This window comes from Anas acuta, chromosome 4, assembly GCF_963932015.1.
Source record: "Anas acuta chromosome 4, bAnaAcu1.1, whole genome shotgun sequence".
NCBI classification, from domain to species: Eukaryota; Metazoa; Chordata; class Aves; order Anseriformes; family Anatidae; genus Anas; species Anas acuta.
The window spans coordinates 69,613,811-69,634,353 of record NC_088982.1 but is presented as its reverse complement, the minus strand read 5'-3'; the positions used below and the strand labels follow the sequence as shown (position 1 = coordinate 69,634,353).

Genomic DNA, 20,543 nt, shown 5'->3' with positions numbered 1-20,543 from the left:
GCTGCATCAGGTTTGCTTTAACTGATGCTGTTGCTACCAGAAACAACCACCACTAGAGCTGTCCTTTCATTCATTTTAATTCTTTTCCATTGGCAGTGTTTCTTTCATCACCTATCGGGATCTCTCTAGATGTTCCTACCTTGGCTCCCCCCACTGATTTCTGTATTAATGGTCACATTTAAACTCTCCTCATTCAAATTAAATTTCTTTGCTTTTTCTTCTGCCTTCAGTTGCTTTTTTTTTTCTTCCCTCTGCAACATTGATTCCATTGTTTCTTTCAAATCTCTGCCTCTAATTAGTTCCAAATAAGAAAATGGGAATTTTTTCTCATTCTTTCAAATCAGAAAATGGGAATTTTCTAATTCATTGAATCATCCAAAGATTAGCCCAACAGTTCCTAAGTCACAGCTTAACATTGCCACAGGAAATCTGCTTGGTAAAAACCTCTCTCAGAGCACTCAAAGCCCACATTGGTTTAGGGTTTCGAAGACTGCATGTTTCCTTTGCCACAAGTCAGCAGAGAATCCAGGGAGGGGTCTTAAGACCCCATAAATCAAACAGCTTGATCTTCTGTTTTTTTTTGCAGACAGGTTTTAAATCTATTTTTACACATCTCATTTCGGTAAGTGTTCATCCAGAAATTAGACAAGCTGTGAGAAGCAGTTCCTATTAAATGTATAACATGTTTAAGCTTCCGAGCCGTAGTTGAGAACGTCCCCTGGTTTCAGCTCATTTCTTTCGTCCCCTTCTGACAAATGTGACAGTCACCAAGCAACAAAGCAAACGAACTCATAAACAACCCCAAACCACCCGCAACCCAAGACAAACGCCTAAATCGGTGTTGGACAAACACTTTACACTTGCCTATTGGCCTTTTAAACGGCATTCATAGTAATGATGCACACAGAAGGAAGCAAGTGAAACAGAAATTAATTCCATAAATGGGTAGCTTCACAGAATGGGCACCGACAAAACCAACAGTGAGTTAGACCAAGACAAATTAAACAACTTCGGATACGTTCAGCAACAACCTCAATAGAAAGCGGACTTCTCTATATTAAACCTCCCTCAGCTTCCCCTCTATTGCCTTAAGACAAACATTCGAGACATCAGCTATATAACAAAGCACTTTTTTTTCTGCCCATCAGACAGAATGAAATTGAATCAGTCACACGAGTGCAAGCCTGCCTTTGCACAATTCCTCCACCGTACAGCAAAATTAGCTGCAGTGCCAAATACTGGTAAAGCTTACTTGAGATTCTACAGACATTTTCCAGCGAGCTTATCTCCTCGGCGTACGTTTAACACATGCAATTGTGTTTTCCCCTTGCAAAATACAAGTTCTCAATTTTTACTGGTCCTAAAATAAGACCCAGTTGGGAAGTTCTCAATTTTGGGTCCTCCCCAAAAAGGGACAGCCTTCACAGAAAGACTTAACAAATTTACTGCTGCCTTTGACCAAACGGGCTGCCTCCTGGAAGCGAAGCAGTTGGAAGTTCTGCACGTTCAGGTTCTTGTAAATGGATTTTGCATACCTTACATGCACACCTTACTTCACTGTCATTGACATGCATCCTCAGTGTGGAACAGAAACAAGCAAACTGCCTATATCATTACGTAAATTGGAAGAAAAGTATCTCACTGGTAGTTTCAGCTTCTCAAGCACACTGTCTTTCATGCCTAGTTAGAAGGGACAGAAAAGAAAACAAATCCTTCTTGAACCATTTCTGAGATCAAGTTAAACCATAACTCATTACAGTCAGACAGTCTGTGTTGTTCAAATATAGGAAAACTCAGAAGGCCGAGAGGGATAGGACAGGACAGGACTGAGCCTCTTTTGGTTTTACAAAATCTATAATTAAAAAAACTACCTATATATAACCTTTTTTTTTTTTTTTATATATATTTCTCTTGAATATCTAGAAAAAAAAATCTCAAAAGAAAACAGCTTGATGCTGTTACAGATCTATCCCTCTTCTTCGTATGGCAGTAACATCTAATCTAAGACTCAACATACCAGTTTAACACACTACCCACGCCAGCTGCTCAGCAATACCTGGCTGCATGTTTAGTACAGATGTGAAATAGCACGCAGCCTCACATTCCCTCCTCTGAATTTTACACTGACCATCCTTCATCTTTCACTTGCTACAGATACTTTCCTAATTTCACAAAGGCACACACAACTTTTACAGCTACCAAAAGCAGCAGCCCTTCACATCTCTACCACACACTGCAGCAACTTATTCACCACTCCCAATCAACTCCCCAGCCTGCTTTGCCTTGCAGTTGCATAAATGCATCTGTTGACACAAAGGAGAATGAAGCACAGGATAAACCTAAGCTTCTGAAGTTAAGCTGAAGGGATGACTACCACTTGCAGCAACAGCTATGGCTTAGAGTGAGTTTATGTTAATATTTATCTTCACTTACCGTGCTTTGCTTCGTCTCACCAACTGGCCTAGGAGCACAAAACCCTCTCAGATTAAACTAAAGCAGAACACCTGCTTCAGGATCACACCCAACGTGCTCCACCTGCTAATGCCACAGCACTAGGCTGGAGTGAGTCCAAAATAACCCCCCTGTCAATGTAAGCTGCGTGGCTCCCAGGTCCCTAACACCTACAACTCCCTTTCTGTTGGGAGCACTACTTACCACCGCAGACATCCGCAGCGGTATGGCCTGAGAGCACCCTCTGGTTTGGTTGCTGCCACTCAGTGCTAAACCTGCAGCTGAGCTCCCACTCCCACACTTGTACCAAAGTAGACGACTCAAGCAATGCTTGTGAACACAGCCACTTCCACTGGAGTCGTAGCTGGTGCACACAGCTGGCTGGGGTGGCATCTGACTCACTTGCAGGTATCCAAGTTGGCTGTCTAGGGCTACAACCAAATAAAACACAGAACTAAATGCTTCTTATGACATGAAAATTCAGGGAATAGGGCTTGCAAACTACACTAAGAATGGAATTATCCAGGAAGAAAACATGTCCAAGATTCATCTTCAGAAAAAATTACCATCTTTAAATCTCTTGTGAAACGTTTCATTGATCTGATATTAATCTGAGGAAACATACGGCTTTTAAAAGAGAGGAATTCAAGTTTATGAACACTCATCTAAAGAATCCTACTTCTTTAATAAAGACTTAGATTCGTAACTATCATCAGTACCATTACATTAACTAGTAGGGTGTTAAAACTTTGCTCTTGTCAGTATAACTAAGCAAAACCAACTGTTTGGAAGACAGTTTTTATATTTTTTTGTACAATTTAAATTTTGCAATGGCCATATATGATGTAATTGTGAGAGATAAAATAGTACAACTTACTTCTAGAATATCTTAAATACGGTTAGCGTTCAAGCCTTTATTTCCAATAAAAAAGGATTAGCTTTTCATTTAAGGCTCTGAAACATTAAATCCAATGAGTTTGCTGTCACAGCTTCACAGTACGGTTCTGCCTTTTTAGGCTGTTGTTAAGGCATGATTTAAAGAAGAGACTGTGTACAAATTTAATAATGATGATTATATGTCATCCACAATAAACAGGATGGACTTAGTAGCATGTGGGAGTACAAAATTTATGGTACACGTGATCTGTTTGCAAGCTAAAATCCAGGAATATGGATTGCCTTTTTAATGAATTCCCTAAACTTCTTCAGTATTGAAATATAGGCTGCCAGTTTGCCGATGAAACAGCTGTTTTTAAGCTTTTGTAGAAAACCACCTGACACTAATTTGGCAAGAGTGCTCCAAGAAAATTAAAATGCCTCTGTCCTGAACATACCCTGTGAGCAGACAACACTTCTTTCCAAAATGAAAAATGTAGGATCTGCCTTATACTTTCACACACAATATTTTTCCCCTGATTCAGTTACTGCAGAATCTGTTTCATGCATTCAAGCCCAAATTAGATTTGGCCTCCTCTAAAATGGTTAATCTTGAACAGGGAACAAAATTAACAAAGGAGAGAAACAAATCTGGAAGTTTTGATGATAAGATTACAAAGTTACAAAAACAGAATGCAAGTATGATAACCTTCAAACCAGTTGGGATCAAAAATCACTGGCAAAATTCCCTCCCATGGTGTGTATCAAAAAGGCTTCACTGATTAAACGGAGCTACTGTGCCGTGCCCTAGCTGGGCATTGGCCTTACATTCTCACAGGGAAGAGGTCTACAGAAACTGAAAAGTCCCTGAAATGCTCTAGTAGCAGACTAGAAAGTCAAAAAAGGGGGAGGGGGGCTATTGAATGTTATGCATTTTATTAGATTTTGTAGATACTATTAAACATCTTTTCTAATCAAGACTTTTTTTGTTATTTGATTTGATCTTTATTATGTTTTGTTCATGTAGTCCTGCCTTTTAAAATCACTATTTAAGAGTCAGATAAATTTGAAATGTAAATTATCTTCAGGCATTAAAAATTAAGATTAAGTTGCTAGAAATGATGTTCTGGACATAGCTAAAACCATTTAGGGACCCATAAAAAACTCGTGTGGTCTATTTGGTTTCCTTATTTCCTTAAAGGCCTAAGAGACTTGCTTTGAAGTAAAGGCAGGTCTCAATTCAAATCACATGCTCGCTTATTTCAGTTCCCTTGAACAAGGAAACAGTGTTTTAAAACTGATGATTATCAATCAGCTGTTTTTCAGAGGACCTTTTTTTTTTTTCTTTCCTTTTTTATTGTTTGTTTTTTAAAAGTCAGCTGTAAAGGTGCAACCACATTAGATGTGATTCAGCCAGCTCCTCCAGTTGCTCAGCAAAACTGAGTTTGTAAAGGGAAGAACTGCTCTGGGGGGGCGTAAGCCTACTGTTAGGCTGCTAGCTGCATTGGCCACCCGCTGAGGATTTTCTATCCTCATAACTCAAGCACATACTCCTGGCTGCTGTTACAGTCAGAGCAGATTTGAATGCTATTGCACACACTTGGAAAAATTCTTAGTAACAAAACCTTAGATAAGACGGTCACACAAAGGATTTTATACTGCATATCTACCAGTTTCTCATTATGTATCATATGTTAAAAGGAAGATATTCAAAACCAGAAGATACCTGTCTTGCTGTTCGTATTGTTTGTTAATTAAAACAGATTTCTGTCACTCAGACAAATTATAGCTTATCAAACAGCAAGTAACTACAACAAGTTCTGAAATACAAATCTTAAAATCCAAGGACCAGCAGCATAGATGTGGCTGCTTGTTTTTTTTTTTTACTGCCTACTATCACCTCAGCATTAAACTGCTTTGAAGCCTGTGCTGTATTTAGCCTTCCCCCCCCTCGCCAAGACACCAGCTTTACCTAAGAGGGGGGCTCTTATTTTCCATCCTCAAATTGCTCTAAATTGTTCTGGTTTGATTCACTCCAGGCAGACGATTAGTTTTTCACTTCAGTTATTTAAATTGTAAATGTTTCATGAATAAATGAAAAGGATGAATAATAAAAGGGTGTACCATATGAAAATATGTTTAACATATATATTGTTCTATTTCTTAGAAGTTCAATTTGTAAACACTATTCAATACATCTTTCTGTGTTTTTCCAAAGGCTGCCATTAGGAAATAAATAACACTATTTCAATCATACTTCTCATCTTATATTATAAAAAAAAAGAAAGAAAACACACACACAAAAACCCTTTTCATTGAATACAGTAAAAAAAACCTCCAGTTATTCATTCCTCATGTGTTAACATTCCCCCTGTGCTGTGGACAACAACTTAAAAAAAGTACTGTTCAGTGTTTTTATTATTTGGAAGAAAATATAATGATCAATGGCAAGTGAAAATATCATTACTTCATTACATTCTGACAGGAAAATAGCTTGCTTTGTTCAAGAGACTGAACACAGGCACATTTCCACACTGAGAAACTTGAAGGGTAAAGTACAGCAAGGCACCAAGGGCTCTGTGCGTGTATTCTCACAGAGACTTGAGTGCGTTGGAGCCTTGACAGCATCTCAGTCAGGCTGGGGGGGCAAAAGGAGGTGGTGTTGTCTTTTAGGGGGATGCTATCTTTATTTCTTATATGAAGACTCTTACCTGGTGAATATCATATGTCTAAAGCAGGGGATTAGGATGAGGTCTTCACTCCTGGGTATGGCTACGCTATCATCTACTGGCATCTTAACTTGGTATCAAGGCAACACTTAGGCAGCATCTTTCCCTTTCCACCTCTGACGTTGTCCAGAGAAGGAAAACAAAAAACAACCAACCAACGAAAACAAACCAAAACCACTAAGAATGTGAACTGAACAGAAGCTGCAGTAGGACTTCAGCAGAAAGACAAAACAGCCATAAAAGTCTCCTAGCTGACGACATACATGCTTTCCTAGTGATTTTAAGAAGTTTTGCTAAATAGACTAAGATGGAGAACCTTAGACCTACGAATACAGTCACCTTCCAAATTCCTTACCCCACAGTCATGTGCAAAACCTGGAGACTGCTAGAGAGCATGTTTCACAGCAGCAAAGAGAAAAGCAAGACACGTATCCAGGAGCTGTGGACTTCAAAGGCAGCAGAAGTTTTCTTACAAACTGAAAGAATTAAGAAGTATCAGCTTCTACTAAGGCATTCAAGTGGAAAAGCAGAAAATACTCGCGATTCTTTTTTCAGTTATGAAAATCTGCAAAATTCAGGAACTCCCTGGAAGCAGTTCCCAGTAGTTTCCCAGTAGTAGGTAAAAGGGTATAAAATAAGCAATTTGACAAAGGTGCTGCATTTCAACTTCATAGCCTTACACAAATTGTCACTAGACCTTAAACACATGCTTAAAAATCCCTATTCCCTTTTTCTAAAGGATGCAATTAAGCATAAGCACACTTTTTGCACAAACACATGCACGTCACACTTACCAGACACAAAGGAGTATTTAAAATGCCAACCAATAACCAGTGAAATTTTACCAGTTGACCCATTTTATTCCACTCGCTTTTTTGTTTTGTTTCTGCCTCCCAACAATCACATTGTACTTATCAATAACCACATTGAAACATTGCTGTATCAATCAGTACTCGATCTAAACACAGATCTGAACTGTAGCAATAAAATCATGGGGTAGCACAGCAACAGAGCTGGATATGCTCAAGACACCTTCCAAGAAAAATCCACTGCTCTTAAGATCTGTTTCGAGAAAGGTGCTGCTGCATCAGCCCCCGGGAAGGCAGAATGGGTGCTTGTGGAGCCATCTCCACTCTGACCTCGGCATCCTCACAGAGCATCTCTGGAGAGGAAAGCTAAGCCCTGCATCACACGCTGCATGCCAGCCACATGCCCAGTTCTGCACAGATGCTCAGAAAGACTGCAGAAACTTGGACAGGCTTTGAAATGATTTTGCAGTTAAAAGCAATCATTACTATCTCACTGCTATTACAACACCTTCATCCTGTTTTTCTTACTTAGAGGCACGAGTTTGGAGTATGTAACGTTAAGGCACTCATATGCTGGACATCCTTCCTAGTTTTCTGTGATCTCAGACAAGCCATTTAATTTAGGACATTGTCCTCCCTTTATTTTTAATATTATCACAGTCTTAAAATGAGTCATTCAACATCAAGATCCCACAGTAAGTTTGAGTGAGCTACCATAACCACTGAAAAAAACACAAGCCTGTGCAGCATCCCACTGAGGGAGCTCCTGTTGCTAGAACTGCCATGTTCTTTCTCTAGATTTAGGCTGGGTCTATCTGCACAGCAAAGAATCGCTCTGCAAAGACATACCCTCTGCTTTTTTCACACTATTACAGCACCCTGAGTACTTGACTTTTTCTGCCCTTCTCGGAATTGCATTATATTTGCTTGACACAGTTTGAGACCTGTACTTAGGTTTATTTGTACAAATTTTTGTCTGATTTGACAGAAGTCTGATGCATTTTCTACATCTCCCTGAACATTAACAATAATTTTCCAGCATTTCTCTTATAAATAAGATGGCACTAAGGACCAAGTTCAAGTCAATTTCAAAAATAGGCAGCAGAAGCAACTCATACCAATACAGAAATAAACAGAAACTTTGTTTCCCTCCAAGTTGATAGAACAAAGCTCACCTCCCCAAAGTAATGGCAACCACCTGGCACTGTGAGCTTTTGAGAAACTGTAGCATTTTGTTTAACAGTTGCCATTTACTTGTGGTTCCCATATATGCTGATACTGTCTTCATGAGCAAGAAGAAAGGAAAAGGAAGTTTGCTTTCCTGTTCTATTCACAGCGCACACTGCTGCGTTCTTCAGGTTTTGAATGCTCTCTCAACGCTCAGTCAGCACACCTGGGTGACCGATCTCTGAGAAAAGTATCTAGCTGGGTGTCACTGAAGGGGGACAGGCAAAACAGACTATAGTTAGGCAAAACCTCTGAGTAGTTCTTACAATAAATGAAAACTCACAAAAGACCTCTAAAAGGAATTTCAAGATTAAGTTGGACGTACTGTTGTAGGTTTGTTGTAATTAATATTTAGCAACAACAAATAGTTATCAGTTGGCAATGGGTTGTATAAAATGTAAGCTCAGGGTGCTGAGCAAAGACAAGAAGCAGTGAACCACAACCACAAACTGTAGCTACTTTATCTGGATAAAGTTTCGAGTCATTTACATCTGTTAAGCATCTGATGTGAAAGCAAAAGCATGCTTTCCAAACTCAGCTTGGCTTAAACTATATCAATCACATAAATCTTATCTTAATTTAATTTAAATAACACACACAAACATTGAAAAACAGAGTAATGATGGGAGTACTTAAGACCTGTTTACTTAAGTGTCAGCCCTGTTATAGCATAAATTATACTCTGAGGAGTTAACACAAAGCCTTGCTTTCTTCCTATGCAGGGAGCCAATGGACACTAAATAATAATCAATAATTATTGCATGCCATAGACACCAATTTAATGTTTAGATTATATTTGTGATTTCTGTCTTACCTTCAAGGCAGTTTCAGCATGCTTAGATATTTAAAATATTATTTTGAACCTACTACAACTTTCGTTTACACTTAGTAAAACCTAGCTGTTATTACAGATCATATTTTAATTACCTGATTTTAATTTACACAAGAGGTCAGGGAAACTTCATTTTCTTCATGATAGCCAGAAATGACTGGACCTCCCAGGAATATATAATTATATATCACAAACTATTGCTGCTGTTCGCATTGTGGCACTCGTGCTTATTGCCTTCTAGAGGAGGTAAAATGTTCTTTACTCCCTACAAGCCAATAACAGGGTATGGAAGCTAAATAAATGCTCAAAGATCAGCTCCAAGAGAGACACTGAAAAGGAAACGGTGACACAGTAGTTCTCCAGTCCCTGGACGTAAACCTTCTTTTCAGAAGCTGAGATAATTGCTCTTTCTCTCGCCTTTACTGTGGCAGCAGTGATATGCTCTTTCAAATGTGGGTGGTCAATTGCTTATAGGTAAGCTTCAGTAATCAGTGTGCAAGAGAAGGGAGGCTGGAGAGGATTCACATAGGGAAACATCTTGTTAGGATCAACTTTTGAACCTGAATCAGCTACCCAACACTTCTGAGGGTCAACAATTGCTGTGTGTTATTCACAAGGTTCTTGAGTATCGAAGCGTAACAGCAGCTGCTTTTCTTCTTCCTCATTCAGTATCTTTTTAGAATTTTGTATTCCAATTCCTAGCCGACAGACTCATCTGTAATGTTGCATCTGGAGTACACGTCAGAATAACTCCTTTATCACAGCAAAGATTTCAATTTCTAGCTTTTAAGGAGTCAAATTTCAGCTTTAAAATATCTGAACGTTATATTTGCGTCTCTCTGCAGAAATATCAAAATATTTCATCAACAGAAAAACAGGAACTTCCTTTCTAATTAAGACTGTAAATGGAAGACAGCAATTTCTCCAGTACTTGCTTCTTTGATACTCAAATTGCTAAGACGTTATTAGTGTTAATAATTCACATTATGTGATTGCTAAGTCTACTTCAAAATTCTGCCACTAGACCCTTATATTTTTGAAGGGAGTCATAGCCTGAGGACTATTTTGTCCCTAAAAGTGCAGGTCTTTAAAAAACTTTAAGGCTACTACAAATGAGGCCACCCCTAATTCTTGAGAAAAACCAAAATCAAGTATTATTTGTGTTTATTCACCTTCTAGATTCCCTTGTCATGTAAATATTGTCCCAGAAACACCTGGAGGCGCAGAAATTCACACTGGGTACATAAAGAGTGCAGATCTCAGTGGTGCCACTCATTTTCATGAGTATGGAGGGAGTGATAACTCAAACATGACACAGCCACTAGCAAGTTATCCTGTCAGTACCTCTCATCTCAAGTGAAGACAGGTGTCATCAAGGATCAAGCATTACGGATGTTTTACCTTGACTAGGTACAGCATGTTCAACTGAATTTGTACGAAGAAGTTCCTCCAGACTAGGGTTTCCTACAAAATACTGACAAGCAACAAGACCGTCTCACCCACGGTGCACTCTGAAGAGTTTTCAGATTCAAGTGTGACTAAGCCATGGGCAACACACTCAAAGCAACTTGTACCTCACAGCCAGTAAGTCCATCAGAAAAAAATAAAAAGATGATAATAACTGATGATAAAAAAGCTTTGGTGCTGTCGTAAAGCTGCAAGGGAGAGGTCTGTGTATGGCAGTCCCAAGTGGAGAATGAGGCTTGTGCAGAGCAATACATGAAAAAAAAAAACACAAGAGACAAATGACAGCAGAGTAGAAATCCACCATACCCACTGCTGCCTGAGCCTACTGCTACTTATCTCCCGGCCAGTGTCGATGTGTGGAACCGGCTGCAAGCAGCTGGGAAACCTGCCATGCCTCTGTGGTGCTCTGCTGTATTTGCTCAGCAATTATTGCAGTGATTTCACATGCATACCTAGGATCTGACTGCCTTTATTCATCAAAAGCCAAACCTTAAACTGTACATCCCCAGGTCATGCACAATTGCACACTGTCATTTATATACAGCGACCACTAAGGAAGTGTGTGTGATTATCAGAATATAACTGATCATTACCACACAGAAATAACTGCCTAATAACTAGGACAGTAAAATGCATATTTAGAAATGCTATTAAAGATGTAGTTTTGCTCATGCATGCTACTTTTTTCTTTAAAATAAGCTTGCGATGCTGCAAGTAGAGTCTAGATAGAAAATCCCATTTATCAAAGGCCAGATCCTAGTAAAACAACCATATCCATTTTACAGCCAGCTTTGAGGAGCAATCAAAGCAGTCCTGAATTCTGATATTTTATCTACAACTGACTTATTATATAACAGGTTGGAAAGTCACTTCACCTTTCTTCCCTAGTGTTTTCATCTGTTTAATAAGCATAGCAGGTAGCAACACCTTGCGCTGCTAATATCACTTGAACGTTGCACTTTATAATTAATAAATAATAGAGTTACTTTGGTATTATGATACAAAATATAAGGTACTCTGAAGAAATTGTCTTGACATTTAAAGCACTCATTTAAAAAGGTGAGCCAGAACAGTAAACCAAAGTACTGAGTCACTTTTGCAGAGACAGTCCTTTAGATCTCTTTCTTGATTCCTCATTCATAAAATTAGGATAAAATATAGTCCTGACTTGCAAAGATAAAGCCAAACTCCCTGCCACAAGCAAGTCAACCGGGCCAAACCTCTGGCATCTGGCTACACATCTTTCATTTCCCCTCTGAGAGCCCAGCTTTGCTGTCGCTGGTTTGATTTAAGCGTTGCTGAGCCTTGCAAATTTATCTGAAGAAAATGGGAGCAGTAAGCTCACAGCATTTCTGTGAATAAGGAAACAGGACTGGGAAGAACGAACAGAGGAACTGGGAGCCAGGGGCTCCCGATTCCTGTGTTCAGGCCTGCCACTGGTTTACATGTGACTTTTGTAAATCATTTGATCTTTTTATCAGCTTTTTCCACTTGTAAATGGAATGATAACACACCGTCATCTACCCAGGGAGTGACAAAATATATGCCAGCAGTTTTGAGGCACGAAAATAATGTGAGAAACCACTGAAAACATAAATAAGGAAATTAATATTTCCGTGTACAGCATACCAGGTATTTGCCGTACAGCTTTATAAGGCTAGATACCGTAGTGACTGCTGAGAGACTGAAAAAGGGTAATCATTTTTTAATTAATAATATAGCACGCTGTTAGCTACTTAAGACTCTATCTCAGCATGGCCATACATGTAGGACAGAATAAGGGTGCCCATACAACATTTTTTCTGTCACCTCCTAACTTCTCAGTGCTAGACTTCCCGCTCGTCAGAGAAGCTGTGTTACGTACTGCAAGACAATAACGGGCACACTGAGGAGAATTTTCAAGGAAAAATTATCTAAAATCACCTGTGTGCTAAGAGCAGCCTCCTCAAAAAAAGACTTTTGCATAATTTGTCAGGAAAAGTGCATAGAAGTAGCATCAATCACTGGAAATATTCAAAAGGGGAAAAAACTGACAGGGACTAGCCATATTAACAGGTTACATACCAACTTTGCACCCACTTTTCTCCAGAAATATCAGGGATGAGCTCTCCGCTTGCCAGCACAGCACAGAAAACTTGGACACCAGGTGCCTCTGGGCGCCTTTTACCACACGAACCTCCCCACAGCCGCCACCTTCACACCCTGCCAGCAGCTGCCCGCGCCCTCACGGACGACGCTGGGGGAAACCCACAGCTACACCCTCCTTTGCACGGGGCAAAGAAGGAAAGAAAATAATAATAATAAAACAAACAAAGAAAGAAATAAAGAAAGAAAAAAAAAAAAACACTCTTCTCTCCCCTCATGCCCGCGGTTTCACCGGGCAGCCCCTCGCTGCCTCCCCTCGCCCCCCGGCCACAAGATGGCGGCCGCAGCCAGGCAGCCTCGTGCCCCCCGAGCCCGCCCATCGCCAGGCACTGACCCCAGCCGCCCCTGCCCCGACCTGCGGGCCGCATGGCGCCGTGGCCGCCTCCTCTCCTTCTCCGTCTCTTTCCCTCGGGGCACAAAACGCTGCCCCGACCGCTGAGGTCGCCGCCGGCGGCCCGGAAGCGTGGGGCCGCCCCAGGCTCCACCCGGTGGTTGGAGCGTGAGGGGAGCCCTCGCTGAAACTTCCTCCACCTGCTCCCTGTCGCCCCGGGGGGATGCCGCCTTGTGTGGAAAATGCCCTGAGGATGGAGATTTCCCAGCCCCAGGAAGGTGTTTCTGGCCCAGGGGGGTTGAACGCCTTCTTTGGGTTAACGATTATTAACTTTTTGATGTGAGAAGATCAAAAATTTTAAAAGCAGCCTGTGAGAGAGCTGACCTTCAAGCTCAGTCAGGAACCACTGATCAACGCGGCGTCCTTCAAGTTGAAAATGAAGGCTAGACCCACGAGGAGCTGCCTCTAAAATGAGATTACAGGAAAGCTGAAAATACCTTCTGGAGAAAAAAATAAATAAATTGGTTTTCAAAGAAAGCAAAGCTTTGACTGCACTTCACCTGTGGGTATGTCCTTCTCACCCACCTGAACCTCTGCGTTCCCCTGCCCCACCAGAACTGTAACGCCTAGTGGCTGATCTCAGAGAAATTAGTCAAAGGTTTTAAAGATCTTCAAAGGTGAAGTTGCCTGGTCGTGGTTTCAGGAATGCAGGTGGCCAAAGTATAGGAGATAAATGCTCAGCACAGCCCGAACTGAAGGAAAGGCAGCAGAGTGAATTCAAGCAGTTAGAGAAAGGAAAATTCACATCCATGAGCAGTCTTCGCAGATGCCTCAGCACAGCAAAACCTTCACAGCTTGCAATCAACCACAAACCACAAATCTGCAGGAGGCTGGCCTTAAAGAACTATTTCTTTAGAGCCTTTGCATGCTGCAGTCCGCAGGTCTACCTGAAATATCTGAAAAACTGAATCATCGTGAGCTATTCCTGTGTCTGTCATCATGCAGGTAGGAATTTGTTTTTTAGTTGGTTGGCGGGTTTTGTTTGTTTTCCGCTGTGTGCTTTTGCTAACGAGTGGGCGCTTTCAGTGAACTTCTGGCCTGTCCTGGCCTACCATGTAGAGGAAACCTCTGGCTACATTTGCAAAAGAAAAATCCGGACTTCAGGCCTGTCAGGGTAGATGTACATCAGGATGAGCCTGGAATGCCTCTCGTTGTACTTTTCTGCTCATTTTTCACTTCAGGTTTCATTTAAGTGACAGGTGTCTAGGTAATACTGCATTCCAGCACTGTATTTATGGACACACAACACCAGAGTGTCAGTGCTCCTGAGCTGGGAGCAGGAAGAATAGGAAGGAGATGTCTGGTAATGGAGGAAAAGATACGTCAAAGGTCAAACATTTAGAAATGTGGTATCTGAGTGCTTTGCCAAGGCAGCGCTGCTTGCTGCTCCTAAAAGGTGGGTTAGATGATGAGGGTGGATGTGGTTGGGATATTTTAGCAGTCTGAGCCATGACACTGATCATCACAATAGAAAGAAAACTTCATAAAAGGAAAAAAGAAAAGAAGTGTGAATATATTTAAATATAAAAATAACTGAAGGAGAACTTGGCACTCAGTCATTACCATAATAAATAAATAAATAAATAAAAATGGACACTTGATTAAACCCATTTTAATTCCTACAGTAATATCTGATATCGAAATGAAGTATTTGTGTGCATAGGTAGATACACTAACATGACTACAATGGGACTAAAAAAATTGGGTACATAATGCTGAGGGAATTACAATAGTACACTTATTTCCATTTTGAGAGAAAAAAAATAAGCCTGCAGAGTGGAAATTAGTCCTAAAAGGAAGGACTTGCTGTCCTCAGAGTTTAACCCGATCAACAGGCAGGCTTCTACTGGTGGTAGAAAGGTGAGCCTTCAGCTGAGATCCAAAGCAAGAAGCTCTGCTCCACGGGGAGACTTCGTGGGACTCAATGCAGGTTGCATGTGTTGTTGCTGGCAATGGTATGGGTTGAAGGTGAGGTCTCATCTGGGGTGAAACAAGAAGGATGAGTAAGTGTAGGGTGATCAGGGTAAGGCTGGAAGCAGTCCAGCCAGGAAAGGTTGCTGAGAAAATGAAGGTAGAGAGGGAACATAACGCAGAAGTTGCCTTCTGTGAGGACTGCGCAGCTCTCAGAGGGGCTGCTTGGTGTAACGCAGACCCATTTGGCAGGGGATGGGCACCTTAACCCCTACGTGGTAACAGTTGGGCTGGGTATGGTGATGCTGTGCTTTTGGTTGAACCTGCTTGAGCCTTTGCCACTGTGCCAAATTAGTGTTGTCTAAATGCTGAGCTTTTTCTGGGTGTTGTTGCTGCCGTCACAGTTTTTGAGACCATGGTTCTGGCCTCCGTAAGACAACGATGAGCCTAAGAGGGGTAACGGGGAGCGTGGTGCTGGGCTTTGACTCATTGCAACTCCAGACAGCCCGGTCATGAAGGTGAGAGGTAAAGTGGACTGGATATTCCTAGCTGAGACTCCTGCTGGCAACTGAGGTTTGCTGTGAAGCCTCTCATGCTGAGGGCCTCTCTACAAGCCCAGAAAATGAATCAGATTTCCCCAGTTCTTTGACTTGGTAATGGCCATGCTTTGTATATATCGTAAAGTCAAGGAATTTATCATTCGTGCTGGAGATGTAAGAACGGTCACTATTTCTAAGCAAGGAAAACCTAGTTATATTATTAAGCAAGCTTAGCACTTGTCATGAAACAATGCTATCTTAGAGGGAAAAAAAATCCACGCTGAAACATGAAAAACATGCTACTGGCATGATGTCAAGTGTCGTGTTCAGGTTGCCTGGGTGCCCTCGATATGAATTTTGAACTTCAATTTCATTAAATTTACTTCAAGTGTAACCTTCCCTCAAAACATCCTAGATTTATAACACTCATTTGGGGATAATTATATGTTTCTGTAATGCTTTTTAGCTTTACTTACTCAGTAATCTTCTTAAGGCTAATTTCTTGCTAATACTGTTTTTGTTTTTCCCTTTGTGAATATACTGCTATTGATGGAATAGCGGCTTCTTGTTTGGATATAATTGATGTTCAGTCCATTGCCAGTATATCTTGCTGCATATATTCCGTGTTTGTTTCCTACAGGTCTGCTAAGGTTTGAACAACTTCTCAGCTGTTAAAGAGCTTGAAGTGCTCTTGAAAGATTTATTCACAGTTCATTATTAACACTTCATTTACTCACAGCTTTCATTGTAAATTTCACTGATAATACCGTTAGGGTATCTTACAGTACAGACAGTATTGCTCTAATAGCTGGTGTAAGCAGTTGGGAGTATTGCATTTCAGCTGATGTGGTTTGGTTTTGCATCTTAGTAGGAGCTTGTATTTATGTGGAGTTTTTTAGATTCCTGTTGTAGTTATGTTAGTGTATCCACTTGTGCACATGAATACTTCATTTTGATATCAGATATTACTGTAGGGATTAAAATGGATTTAGCTGACTGTCTATTCTCCTTGTTTAGTAAAGGAGAAACTAAGTCCATGAGTTATTTCTAAATATTGGTTAAATCTTATGAAGAGATATCAAAGAAGTAGGAAAGTGTTAATCAGTTTGTATGATAGCTTTCAAGGAAGCAAGAAAATAGTGCTAGGGAACATCCTTTTGTTACTTAAGTTCATACTTGCTAAAATAATAAAGCAAATGTAGGAGGAAACATGTGAGTCCAAAGGAAAAAGTTGGTGTACACAATGTCCATCAGTTAAGGAGAAAAACAGGTCATGTGAGGCAAATGGAATAGCGTCTTCCTCTAGAACCATTATGATTAAATTGGTTAACGACAGAGATGAAATATAAGTGAATATAAATATAGGTGGCCTGAAACATAAAAGCACTGGCAGTATGTCACAAGAATGATTTGTAACAATCCTTCATTTCGTTGTTATATTAAAAAAGTCTCTTTCCTCCCGGAGTGTTCTTGGTGGTCACAGAAGAGTTTCATATAGTTTTGAAGACACTTCAGATACATTATAACACCCATGTAGATTAAAAAAAAGTCACTGAAGGGATACAACTGAGAGTAAGAATGAAATTTGTTAAAAGTTTTTTTTTTCTTTTCTTTTTTCCTCATCTCTGCAACACAGTTTTTATTATTGTGATTTAGCTTTTAGCATGCGTGTGCAGGTAACATTAAACCTCAACATTTTGCTTAAAATTCTACAAGTTGCTTGACATTTAAGTCTTGTAGCAACAAACTGAATTTATCATGGTGTGATTAGAGGCAAGTGCGAATGCAGCTTATAGCATAAGAAAGTCAACACCACAACGTAATGCCGTGCAGCAGGCGACTTTTACATACTTGTAAAGGTAAGACCTGATGTGTCTTGTCTGCGTCTTACGGTAATTGCTGGTAAATATGAATTTTTAATGCTGCCATCATGGTTGTTTTATGCCTTTATTTGAAAATCTGTCTTGAAGAACTACACTGCTAATAAATCATTTGATGCAGTGCCCAACAGGATGTTCTTAGAAAAAATTAGATTGAATTGATTTCAACTCAAATCCCATTAAATAGACAAAGCAGTGGCTGATGGATTATAAGAAAAGCTTGGTCATAAATGAACTGCTGGTTTGTATTCCCCATCTGCAACCCACGAGCAAAGCGATGACCAGAAAGGCAAAAAATTGTTGTTCGAGCTGGTTCAGACCCCCAGGAGCAGAATACTGCCTTTGATTCCCTTCACTGAAAGCCTCACTGGATGCAGATGTGCTGGTTGTGTTACACCTGGGTTACTCGGTGTCTTTGGGCTGTATTTTTGGCTGATGAAAGTCAAGTTTATCCCTTCTTCACTCTCCTCAAAGTCTGTGGACATACCTTGATATATATATATATATATATATATATATATTACTCTTTTTTCCTTTGTATGTTCTTTTCAAAGTGTCAGAACGTCTGCCTGTATGTCTAGCAGAGTAGTGACTGCTTGAGGCACCCAGAAGTAATGATTGCATCCTTTATAAAAAAAAAAAAAACATTTATTAAGAATGGTCTGGAAGATAAAGGGGATACTTAAGCCGCGTTCTTGAAACACAGTGAGTGTACGTGTTGCAAACAGGGAAGGGCAAATTTAAGACAGCTTTGTAGGATTGTGGCAGCGTCTGGTGATTTAGAGCTAATGAGGCTCTTTACCTCAGTGTTTGGGGTTGCAACAGGAGATATCTGGGTTTGTAATGAAACGAGCGTGAAAGTGATGTACGCCCCTAACCAACAGCCAGCAGCAACTTCTCTTTGGATGTGCCTGGGAGACTGGGCTGGCATCGTTCTCATCTCAGTAGCCATGTGACGTGATGCAGTCCTGACATTTGATTTGTTGGGGACTGTATGTAATCATTCAAGGCACACTTATAGTACTGTAAAGGCTTCTTAGAACAGTGATGGTTTGCAGCCTCCTCCTGTTAATTTAGTAATGAGCACAGAGTTAAGCTAGCCCAGATTATGGTCGGTATCCTTCAAGTAAAAAGAATCCTTTTCAGATACGACTCAAGCAGAGGAAGCCAATAATGTGCCTATTAAGGAGTATTTTCTAATAACACGAAGTTTAAGCACTTCGTGGTACACTTCTCAAAGACAACTTGTCAGGTGGCAAAGGAATTATAAAGCGCCTTTCACCGGAATGATCTTATTCACTTTTTAATTGGAGCTGCTCAAAACCAGGTTGTACAAAACACTTCAAAATGAACAGCTCAGTCCTGTCAGAACAGAAGAAACAGACTGTGCGACCTAAGAGTCTTTTTTGCTAAAATTATAGTCTAATTTGCCAATATTTTACTTTTCAACTAATGAGAAAATCCAACAGTTCCTGTTGCAGAAGCAGTTCGGGCATACATCACGTTGCCATTTACCCGCAGGTAACTACTTGCAAAGATAGATTTCATATTTGCCTCTGCCTGAGATATTTGCAGGAGCTTTTCTGGAGCTTTTTTTAGAATGGCTGGTAAACATGATAAAGTTGTTGTTATTGTTGTGTCCTGTCCTCCCCCGTCTCTTTTTTACTCTCATTGATTTCATTTCAGAGAAAAACAAGTTTGTAGCATCAGCCGCCCAGCAAAGAACTGACGTTAGAGTCCCATGAAGGAAAACATATGAGATTATTTAAAATAGCCAGTGGTGCAGCTTTACAGAACAGAAACAAAGGATTGGCAGCAGAGATAGAAATAATCAGAACCTGTTAACACAAGTGCATGGTTTGCAGAATTAAGGAATAATATTTCAAAACTCAAGGAGGGGTGGGTCTGGGTTGCTGCATTTCAAAGGTCTGTCCCTGCTAAACATATCCTGTAATATGCTAAAATGTCATCAAACCGAGACACAGATGATGATGCAGAAATTCACTGAGGTGTAATTACTGTAATCCTCAAAATAACTGCCACGAGTCGGTTGGCAATCCTAGTTATTGAACTACAAATTGTGGAGGGAGAATACGCTGTGATTTGAGACTGGCCACGCCGAATGTGCTGTCTGATAACACCTCGGTCTGCTGCTAATCGTGTCCCTCAAAAGCCCTTCCATCCTCAAATTGCAGTGCTGAGAGGTAGTAATAGGTATTTTGTGGAACAGGAGAAGTGGGCTCAGCCCAGAAACGCTTGTGACCAGTCTCTATTTCCACCCCCAACAAACCTGTGGGAGCAGCTTAATGCTTGGCTCTGCTCATAAAGGGAAGAATTGGGATCTGAAGGAATATTGCTTCGCTTCTTGATTGTTTGCTTATAGGTCGCGTGGAACTGTTTTGCTTTGTTTTCTCCAACAAAAATAAAACTCAAATGGCAACTTTCCTGGAGGTCGGCTTGATTATCTCAGTATTTTGGGAATAAATAAATACATAAATAAAGCTAATTTAGGTGCACAGAGCATGGAAGAGGGGCAGGTCAGAAGAAGCCACAGCTGGTACCTGGCTTAGTGCTGCATCCAGTGGGGCAGAGCTGCAGGGGTGCGGGCAGCGATGTGACTGGGGAGGAAGGAGAAGAAAATACAGCACTGGAGGCAACTTTAAAGAGTTGCTTGTTCAGCATCCATTTTTTATTTTTAGTTTTAGTTTTTTAAGCGCCCATCTGTAGGCGGATGCTTTGAAAATAGGACAGCGTGATGAGAGTGACTGTTAATATTAAACATATTAGGTAATAGCTTTGCATAAAGTTGAATTTGAAAAATGACTTTTTTTTTTTTTTCTTCCTTTATTTTGCAAGAGTCTTGTGATATATCACCATGATTGGCTTCAGTTAAGTGCAGTTTGGAAACCCCTTATTGTTAAATCATTTCCTTCCCTTTTTCTAGACTTCTTTTTCTCACATCACCTGCCTCTCTGTGGGTAAATTCGCACGTAGCCAAGAAATGGTCCCGTCGTTTCTAAAAGCCCTCCAGGAGGGAGGGAGAGTTGAGAGAGATGCTCAGTCAGGATTGCTTCTGCACGTTCAGCCTCTTCTGGCAGGTGGAACCCCGCGGAACCTGACGTTTTCGAGAGCTGTGAAGCTCTGGGTAGCACTGATCCATTTTGTAGGGTACGTAATAACGTCTTAATATACTTTCTGTTGGAAAATAAAAGCGAGAGAATTTTTCTGTCTGAATATATAATGTATGAATGACTGCTTTAGAGACACTGAGGCATAAATTATAGAT

At 40.5% G+C, this 20,543-nt stretch overlaps 1 protein-coding gene across 8 annotated transcripts in view; it reads right to left on the bottom strand.

The window, feature by feature from the left end:
- The window catches only part of BANK1 (B cell scaffold protein with ankyrin repeats 1), a 134,943-nt gene extending 121,851 nt beyond the window's left edge, over nucleotides 1-13,092 (bottom strand). For 2 of the 8 annotated variants that reach the window (XM_068681824.1, XM_068681829.1), the window contains exon 1: nucleotides 12,871-13,090. In XM_068681824.1, the coding sequence (XP_068537925.1) occupies nucleotides 12,871-12,904 (34 nt within the window). In that variant the 5' untranslated portion in view covers nucleotides 12,905-13,090. Of the gene's footprint in view, nucleotides 1-1,252; nucleotides 1,274-12,455; nucleotides 12,655-12,870 lie in introns of those variants that run through there. The other 6 variants (XM_068681826.1, XM_068681827.1, XM_068681830.1 and 3 more) reach the window with 6 other exon arrangements.
- Nucleotides 13,093-20,543: the final 7,451 nt, after the last annotated feature.